Here is a 10,285-nt window from a genome sequence, read left to right as displayed (position 1 = left end):
CCTACACAGGCACCTGTTAGGTATGCCAACTCCACATGTGTGTGTTACTCAGCTTGTGTCTGATCCCATCAATATTTTAAATAATATATACCAGGGAAGAAAATCTGGATGAACAAACAGCACCCAACAGTCTCACACAGTTTTGCGTTCCACAAGACGAGTTGTATTTTCTATGTAAACACTTCAGAACTATCACATGGATGAGAAAAGCAAGGTGACTACTGGGATAAAGCTCCTTATGTAGGATGAGAATTCCTTTGACACATTTCTTCCTGGTGTAAAAAACTGTTATCCCCACTCTTCTAGAGTAGTCCTCCACTTCTCACTGAAGCACAAAAGTTGGAAAATTTGTTGGAGTTCCTTAAGAGGCATCGTGGCTGCTTACCACCAAATATCACACAGGTAATGCAGTCATGTCATTTCTTACCAGTGTTCCTCACAGATCTCACGGTAAGAGCAGCCACCATCTTCAGCATCACAGCATTTAATTCCTTCTCAGTGCCTTCTTCCAGACCATGCAGACGGGTTCCAGCTGTCGGTATATCAAAAGTATATCAAAAGTCATAATACAATTTATACAAGACCCGGTTAACTGTACCTAGAATATATTAAACCAAGAAAGAAAACCAGTTCTTCAGCAAATTCTGGTTTTCTCTTTAATATTACTTACAGGCTACTTGAACGCTAATATCAGCAAGTAAATACAGACAAGACATTCTCTAGTCATCAGGGTCTAGTCTGGGATTGGAAAACACAGGTCTGATTCTATGTTCTGCAGCCCAGATCTCCCACATAACTATAAGCAATACTGGTAACAGAAGTGTTTCCACTTCCTCTTTATTCCTGTGCCTAAATTTACAAATTACATAGCCATTCAATCACTCGTTCTATAAAATTTAGATCACCAAGAGATCTAAAGCAGTGAAATTAATGCAAAGACAGAATAAAGCCCATATGTACCAGCTCATAAGCAGAAGGTAAGTTTTAAAGAACCTTGAAAATCCTTTTCTAAGTACTCTTGTACAAAACTAGTTCCCTGACATCAAGAATATAAATCTAAGTGTCCTTGCAGGTAATGGATGTCTGCATTCCAGATCTTGCAATCATATTACTTATGTTGCTTGGAATAAATGTGTATAAATAATTCAATTGTGCTTGCTGCATCAGAAGTTATACCTGGTATTTTGGGTCCCTCCTACTTTATTAAACAACTATTTCATTGAAATTTAAAGGAATTTCCCAATTCATATAGCACAGGAAATGTGTTAATGCATTTTTCTTTTTTTAAAGTAGCAGTTATAAACTTTCAAATATGTGAGTCTGTCCCCTAAGTCAGCTGTACTCCATAGTTAAAATATCAGGACTATTACCTTCCTGTTTTCATAATGAGATACCTATATCAGATGACAATGGGTGGTAGTAATATATGGCCAAAATTCAAGAAACTGCTTTCAATCAGTTCTCAGCATTAAGTGTTATTTTCAGAGGAACAAATATAAAATCTATAATTTGACTATAGAAGGAGATTCATTCCTTCCTATTATCAGGCTACTTCAACAATCACTATGAATGACATTAAGTTTTACCTGACTTCCTCAGGATCTTGGCTTGCTTCCTCAAAAGTGCCAGCAGTAGGCCTAAGAGCCCAGAGTCACGGAATATATCACTGAATAACAGGTCCTTCTTGGTCATGCTGAGAAGGCACTGGAGAGCTGTTAAGCTACAGAATGGCACTATGTTTTCCTTTATCAAATACTGAACCTTCTTTAAAATTTCATGGGGGACATAGGACAGGTCTAGCACTATGGACTCTACCAGTCTGAAGAACTGGACTTGGACTGGGTGTGGTTTGAAATGGATGATGTCAATAAACTGGTTGATAGGTTGTAGCGTCCATTCCAGAAGAAAGAAGTTGACTGTGTCCCAGGCCCATATGGTACCAATTGCTGCCAAGATTCTTTCGCACAGGTACTGATCATTACTCTTCTGGAAAATGGACTGCAACACCTGAAAAGCCTGAAGGTTTTTCACCGTCATTCCTGTGGGATAAAAACAGGTGAGATCATTTTTATGTCAATGCTATTTAAGACATCAAGCACCATAACTACAATGTCAAATCATGTCTGAGAGTGGAAAAAGAAGTCACAGACACAAGGGATGTAATTTGGAGTCAGACTGTGCCTTGGATCAGGACCCTGCAACTGATACCTTCAGTTCAGTTTGATACAGGGTTAAGCACATAGATCAGAAGATGCCATCTCATACTTTTTCCACCATATCAAGACACATAATGAATAGAACTTAATTTTTCTATGACCCACCTACATAGCCACATATATATACATATATATATATATACTGTACCAGAAGACCGTGTCCACTCAAAATTAAAGTGCGGTAATTGCGGGTGTACAATATTGCCAGAAACTTTCAATTCAGTTTTTCCACAGGTTGTAAGGCAAGTCAGCATGTCCAAGATCTCGTCTAGATAGGAGTCTCCTTCATTTTGCTGTGACCCTTCACATCTAGGAACAAAATTTAGGACAGTCATATGCTCATGCCTTAGTCATGCAAATATTTTTAATATATCACCATGTACTGAGCACATAAGAGCTACCCATTTTAGTCCCTGCTCCTTCCCAGTCTAATTTGCTGTCTTACAGTCTTATTTCTGTGACTTGTTTAATCATCTTACAAACAGCAGCTCCACACCTGGGTGGCACAATCTGAATCATAACAAAAACTGAAGAAGAAAATTGAAGTGACACTGTGTCTTCTGAAAAAAAGGAAGATAAATGTTGAAATTTAGTCCAGTTACATGTACGTACCAAAAAAAAAAAAAAAAAAAAGTAATTATCTCCAAAAAAAAAAGTAATTATCTCCAAAAAATACTTGTTTTGGGAAGAAAAAAAATGTAAATTTCGTGAGAAATCAAAAATAAAAACAGGCACTTCACATTAAAAGGTAGGCATGTGGTTGGTGATGTAAGGGACTAGCTGAGATAACGGAAAAATCTCAGCCCTTAGAAAGGGAAAAACATTGTATCTCCTGAGCTTTGTGAATCAGACATGGTGATGGCATGTCTCTCTTACAAGAGGAAATAACTTGAACTGTAACCCCAGATTTGCCATAGTTTAGACTGAAGTGAGAGTCTGTCAAAGGCAGAGAGCTGCTTATCATGTCATCCTATTCTGCACTGCTGAGAGAGAGCAATTCTTAAAGACAACTGCAGCATCTAGGCATGGGTTAGTGGCAGAGCAATAGACTGATGCTGTAAGTTGTAGAAATCTCAGAAGAAAACAAAACAAGTATGTTCTGTTTTAATCTAAACAAGAGAGAAAGAAAGAGAGAAAGAGAAAGAGAGAAAAAGAGGAAGGAAGGGAGGAAAGGAGGGAGGGGCCAGGGCAAATGCCAGTATCCATTTTGGTGGGAAAGAATGTGATCAGCAAGATTCTTTTTACCTGAAAAAGACATTCCAAACATCGGAGAAGAAACCTAATTACACAAAATGTTCAGAAAATCAGCTCTTTGTCTCTCTCTTTTTGCCAGTATATGCTGACAAGGGGGACTAATCAGAAGCCCTGAGCACCTGTATGCTATTTCTGTCTCTCCAGACTGCTCACATCAGTTATAAAGGATGGGGACAGTCATAGCCCTTACTGATAAAAGATTGGGTGTTTCTGCCCTTGTATGGTCAGAATTTCATCAGAAATATACCTCTCAACACAGGTTATTGTCCTGGGTTCAGGACAATGGTATGGAATACGGGGTGGATACTGTCCTGGGTTCAGCTACAGCAGTCATTTTTCTCCTTTTTAGTAGCTGGTGCAGTGCTGTGTTTTTGACTTTCAGTCTGGGAACAACGCTGATAACATCGATGGTTTTAGTTGTTGCTAAGACATGTTTACTCTGACCAAGGACTTTCTCAGTCTCATGCTCTGCCAGGGAGGAGGGGAAGCCGGGAGGAAGCAGAGACAGGACACCTGACCCAAACTGGCCAAAGGGGTATTCCACACCACAGCACGTCATGCCCAGTATAGAAACTGGGGGGAGTTACCCGGAAGGCCCAGATTGCTGCTTGGGTCAGGCTGAGTATCAGTCAGCAGGTGGTGAGCAATTGTATCCTCTCCCTTTGTTATTCCTCTTATCATTATTGTTGGTAGCAGTAGTGGTTTGTATTATACCTTAGTTACTGGAGTGCTGTTATTTCAACCCGTGGGAGTTACATCCCTCCGATTCTCTTCCGCATCCCTCCGGGAGTGGGGGGAGGAAGAAGAGCGGGGGAGTGAGCGAGTGGCTGCGTGGTTGAGTTACCAGCTGGACTTAAACCATGACAGTTATTTATAAGGGAAAGCTATGCAATCTATGTTAACTAAAGACAACACTGCCAGAAAAAGACCAAACTTTTTCCAATTTTAAGTTAATTATTGTGTGCCATCCAAAAATCTTGAGAAATCACACTCACCTATAGATATCTTTGGATTCATGATTCAAATTTCAGTCCCCTAGATCCAAATTACAAAATAATCTCCTCCCCTCAGTCTAATGTGCTGGTCAGGGACCAAAGTTCTTGCAATTGTTGAAGAAATACAATGGAAACAGCATTAAACTGAGAAGATCTGGAAATGCTCTCTTCATATGATATAAAAGAAAACCAGAACAAAGCTCCTAAGCACTTTCTGGGGAAGTGGTATAATGTACTGTTTTGACATTGCAAACTCAGAACCTGATTAGACAATGCAAGGAGACAAGAAGAATAAAAGATTCCACTTTGTATTTTTGATTAGGATAACTAGTGGGGTTTTGTCCTGATATGTTCATATTCATCTCAGTTCTGAAGAATGTAATCTTTTCAGATATAAATTTGGGTGGGTTTGGTTGGTTTGTTTTCTGCACAGCAAGGAGATTAGGTTTCCCTCCCTGTATGACTGCATTCCTGTATCAATAGTTTACCTTAACTGTGACATATGCCTCTGACCTATGTCCTCTCTAATAGTAATTGACGAAGAACCTTTGTCTTGTGCTCAGTAAATCCCTGTGCTACTTGTAGACTAACTTCTCCTACTTTAAATTTCTGTTATGGTTTCCGTAAAAGAAGTTATGTACTGCTTCCCTTCCTAAAACAGCAGTGAAAGACCCAGTATCAGGGTCTTTATTACTGGCTTTGCATCCATGCAGGATTACCTACATGAGCCATATTTTAAAACAGACCAGTGAGTGTTCTAAAAATGAAGTTTTATCATCCTCTAGAATTCCACTAAAAACCTCTCTACTTACCTGAGTAAAATTTTTAGCAGGAGTTGGTAGCCATCGTTGTTTTCAAACTCTGTTAATAAAGCTGATGATACAGGATAGGAATCTTTCACAAAGCACAAGACAATACTAGCAGCTTCACATACATCACAAGCAGGTAGGGTATCAGCCAGTTTAAAGAGATTCTGAATAGCTATTTTAATGCAGTCCACAGCTGTGGGGAAAAAAATATAGCTGGTATTTAAGAACTGACAATAACCAACTTCAAAATTACTAAAAACAACAGAACATCAAGTTTGAAAAGTTATTTCCCAGTAATACAGCAGTCAGTTAACTCTTTTCTAGAAAGAAAAGACAAGAGGATATATGAACATCAGACTCATCTGAGGCTACATGAAGAACATTTCTGGTTATAAAGTATGCATGCATTTCTTTGCTTAATCCCCAGACATTTATTCTGTCTCAGGAGTATAAACTTCCAACACATCCACTCGCCAAAATTCATATGCAGTGAATCCAGCTGAGTACAAGGTAAGCAGAGGCTGACATATTTGTCTTGTAGTAAGTCAATCACACGTTCTATACAGAGTTCAGAAATTAATTCTTCTCTCAATGAGGCATATGTAATGGAGTATGAACATACTGCTCTGAGCAATGAAGCCTTCTTTTCTTGTCTAATCTGATGACCAGTCCCCCCAGTACAGTTTCAAAATGTCTTAACAGTTCAGTGCTTTAGGAAATATTATTCCTCAGTCTTCCAATCTCATTCAGGAAGCCAAATTTTTAACTTGAAAAATAAAAATACCTATATGCAGTTACACCATGAAAAGAAATACTGACAGTAAAATCTGGATTATAGAACTTTTTTTTTTTTTTTTTTAATTCTAAGAAATTGAGACTCATTGTCTTTGCACTGAATAACAATAAAATTTCTTACACTAGTAAAGTCTAGGTAGAAATGAGGATGTAGTTAAAGCAATCATAATGTTGTCCCAAAAGACTCCATTCCTCTGGCAGTGCCCTCAAACTTGTTTTTAGAGTATGCATGAGCGTTATGCTCACACATTGATTCATGCAACCGTAAGAAAAACATAATGCATCTTATTCTTTCCTACATTACTGTGATCAGGTGGGATTGGTTCTTGCCAGTAATTTGATTTTTTTTTTTTTAATATAGAAAAAACTTCAGTTTCCAGATGGCTATCAGTACTAAATAAAGCTCCTGCCTAGAAAGCCAAGAGCCCAAGAGCTCATGCTTTGCCGTTGACTGTGGAGATGATGTAGAGATAAAAATCTATCCCAGGAAGACTCTTCTTGAGAATTTATTCACAGTGGAGCTATCAGAAAAGCAGAAGTCAAATTACTAAAACAAACCTTGTAGGTACACAATGCTGTTTTTGGTCTGAGCCTTTGAAATCGTTCTCAGCACATGGCCTGTAGGTACTTTCCAGGAGTGGCTACACTGGTCCCAGAGGGAAGCAGTTGCTATGATTAACGACTGAAGCTTATCAGCTGCCAGAAGTTCCTCTACACCTTGTTCCTCTCTGTACATGTTAAGCATTATCTGAAAAGCAAACAAACATCAGCTATAATAAACACCTCTACAAATACCTGGGAGATGAAGAAAAATCCATTTGAGGGAGGGAAGGGGAACTGGGGGGATTATAGTTTTATTCTAATGCCATTAGAGAGGATGCAGTGAAATGAACAAATAGAACTATCACTAGGATATTCTCCATAGATTTTTTTTTTCCCACTTAAAGTAGTGGCATTTTGTTTAACAACAAAAAAATAGACATAGTGGCATCATTTCAGATTGTTTTATACTTCTCCTTATGGTTTCAGTCCAAATTTACTCCTTTTTTTGCAGTTTGAGTCAATCACCAGCTAAAAGCCTAAGTGAACAAACTCCCTCTTTGGAGTTCACCTCACCTTAACAAGCATTTCCTGAGTTTGGGTGTCATCCTCACTTGTCTCTCCATCATCACTGGTTTTCTTCAGAGGAAAAGTAAAGAAAAGGTACAGGCACTGCATCAGAGCAGCTGGAAGGCCAGATCCAATGATGTTCCACATAGTTCTCTAAGTAAGGAAAATAAAAATCACATCCTCCAGAAGCTGACCACAGTTTCCTTGAGTTTCTACACACTGAGTGTAGTCATGACAATGAAAGAGTTGAGCATTGTATCCATACAAGTGCTCTAGGGCACAAAAGTGTGGCAATCATATAGCATGGCTGTACAAATCCACTTGGCACAAGTAAACACTATGTGTTGCCATAGCTGTTCCCAGGACTTCCCACTCCATCTGAATTAAACTTTGTCAGAGGTACTTACTATGTCCTGCATAAGAAGACCTGCAGTCAATAAAGCACACAACATGCAAAATAACTAGCAGCTAAAATAGTAAGTCCAGGAGTACACATTGACCCCTTTATCATGAATTCAAAGGACACCCTGCAGTTATAGAGGCCTGGTACGTTAAAAGCATGAATTCTCCATTCCCTCCTTAACCCACCATGGAAGCAATTTAGCTATAACGTCTTCGCTTTTGTAACATATTGAATAGCTACACACACACTTCTAATTATAGCTTTTATAAATTCAAGATATGCTGTTCCTCTATAATATTTCTCAACACTTATTTTCTTCCCATCTTTACTACTGCTGTGTACAACTGACTGAGAAATCCCAGTGTGCCTGCTTGACACACAATAATGATAAAAAAAATCAGCAACAAATTAAACAGCAGAGTGAGGTTTGTGGTACGGAGGTTTGTGAGTGCTTGTGCTACAAAAAATATCAATGTCTTCCATTTGTGAAAAACACAAACCTCACCAAGAATGTCACACTGTAACTAACTATGTATAATTTTATAGAGCTCCTTATGACACAGAATATGCCCACTACAAGATGACAGTGAGATTTTACTTTCATGCATCTGAATAAAAATGAGACAAGCTGCTCAGCTCAGTGCCAGGGATAAATGCACCCTTGATGCCAGTCTGCATTCAGAATGGCTGTACGAGTAGAGTTTCTGAAATGCTCTGAAATGCTTCAAAGTGAAAGGCTATCAGGATGGAAAATCCAACCACTGCATTACTAGACAGACAGATCCTTACTAGTAATCTTTTTCATACATAAGTTGGAGTGACAAGAAATGCTGAAGAGCAGTGATATACAGTGGAAAAAAAAAAATAAATCAGGGGAACAGTAGAACAAACAGCTGCCTGATGATCAAAACAAAAGGTACCTGAACGTACAGAGGACCTACTTCCCTCTTTTAGAAAAGCCTGGACTATAAACCTCTAAGTGTGTCCTCTATCAGACTGTATACCCTGGGCTTGCTGAAACACAAAGCACTGGAGATAACACAGACATTATGAGACTTAGGTGTTCCACTCTTGGGGTGGCTACCCAGCTTCTCTGAAACAAAAAGGAAAAAACAAAACCAAGACAAAATACCACCCCCCAACTCTGTAGTTGTTTCTCTTACCAAGTCAGTCTGTGAGAGGAGATACACTGATTTCAGCAGCAAATGGCCATATTCTGCTTCCCCTTTCTGTTGTAGCAATTGCTCCAAAGCCAGACGAGCTTCCTCTGTTACCACAAAACCATTAGATTTTAATTCCTTAATGAAAGATGAAAATGCTGCATTGATCCTTTCTTAACAGATTTGACAAATTTAACAAAATTACAGTATCAGCAGTCCACTGAATAATGAATAGAAGGACATAAAAGGATTTTGATTCATCATCAGGCTCAGGTCAGTTCATGTAAACTACGTATTTCAAACTGACAAGCTTCGCTGGGAATAGCAGCTAAATTCATGAAGTGTGCCAGCTGACCAGTGCAAATAATGTACAACAGCCACCAGGAAAGCCATGTGTGGCTAGCAGTACTTTTCTCACTAAAGCAAGCTCCTCAGAATAGTGTGTAGCCTACATTTTTACTGCATAGCTGCAGTATTATACATTTAAAGTTGCAAAACTGAAGTCACCATGGCATACAAGTCCAGATCTTCACTGTATCATTCAAAACTAGGATGTTTAGGCTAGCTCAAGCCTACTAAAAGATCTGGCTCGCTACTCTTAGCATTTTCCTCTTCCCCCTCATGGTAAGCACAGAGGACAGATGAATGGCAGCACATTCCCAGAACAAGTGCATCTGGCTGATATGGTATCAGATCATTACCTGCAGGTTTACCATTGAGGATCTTCTTAATTTCTTTTGTCAGAAGCTTGGAAACCTCACTTGCTAACAGCTGAATGTTGGGAAATACAACCACTCCAGCAGACTGTTCCCAGGCCTGAAATACAAGCGTAACTGTTAAGTCTTTCTGATACAGCCTGTCTTTGGTAGATTGAGAAGTACTAATAAATAAATAAAGAAACATAAAGCTAGCATTCCCCTCCAAAACTCCCCTCCCCAGCCAGTGTAGTCCATTAAAAAGTATTTGCCAGACAGGCAGGAGCCTGACACTACAGATACAGAAGTCAACCAGAACTACCTTTTGAATTACTACCTTTTGAATCACTACCTTTTGAATCACGTAATCACTAGACAGCATTTACATTATTTTCTACATTGAATACAATCAAAACAATGTAAATGTTTCCCACAGCCGCTGTATACCTAATTATTTATATAAAAAAGCACGGTATCCCTTTCAAAATACAACATAAATGCCCTGTACCCTCAAGAGGTTACAGCTTTTTTGGTTTGGGGTTGTGTTTGGGTTTTTTTATTGTTGCTGCAGTTCATAAAGTTTCTGCCTTTCAATTCTACTGTGTTTTGAGAGGAAAGTAAGACTCAAATACAGAATCTCTTGCCATACAGAAATAGTCTTTGTTTCAAAGCAAGGAAATCATGGCAGTCAGGTGAAGTTCCTGATGACTGGAAGAAGGGAAATGTAACGCCCATTTTCAAGAAGGGGAAGGTGGAAGACCTGGGGAACTACAGAACAGTCAGTCTCACCTCTGTGCCTGGCAAAATCTTGGAGGAGATCCTCCTGGAAAGCATGCTGAGGCACATGA

At 39.0% G+C, this 10,285-nt stretch overlaps 1 protein-coding gene across 1 annotated transcript in view; it reads right to left on the bottom strand.

Moving 5' to 3' along the window:
* The window catches only part of LOC104404125 (WD repeat- and FYVE domain-containing protein 4-like), a gene marked incomplete at its 5' end in the record, with an annotated part of 13,423 nt that extends 3,865 nt beyond the window's left edge, over window positions 1–9,558 (bottom strand). Inside the window, 8 exons of the mRNA XM_010012477.1 lie at window positions 428–525; window positions 1,577–2,039; window positions 2,365–2,525; window positions 5,278–5,467; window positions 6,628–6,817; window positions 7,186–7,332; window positions 8,746–8,849; window positions 9,444–9,558. Coding sequence (XP_010010779.1) covers window positions 428–525; window positions 1,577–2,039; window positions 2,365–2,525; window positions 5,278–5,467; window positions 6,628–6,817; window positions 7,186–7,332; window positions 8,746–8,849; window positions 9,444–9,558 — 1,468 coding nt within the window. The remainder of the gene's footprint in view (window positions 1–427; window positions 526–1,576; window positions 2,040–2,364; window positions 2,526–5,277; window positions 5,468–6,627; window positions 6,818–7,185; window positions 7,333–8,745; window positions 8,850–9,443) is intronic.
* Window positions 9,559–10,285: the final 727 nt, after the last annotated feature.

This window comes from Nestor notabilis, unplaced genomic scaffold, assembly GCF_000696875.1.
Source record: "Nestor notabilis isolate BGI_N333 unplaced genomic scaffold, ASM69687v1 scaffold6034, whole genome shotgun sequence".
NCBI classification, from domain to species: Eukaryota; Metazoa; Chordata; class Aves; order Psittaciformes; family Psittacidae; genus Nestor; species Nestor notabilis.
Note: the sequence above shows the minus strand (reverse complement) of the source record. Positions and strands in the feature narration are given on the sequence as shown.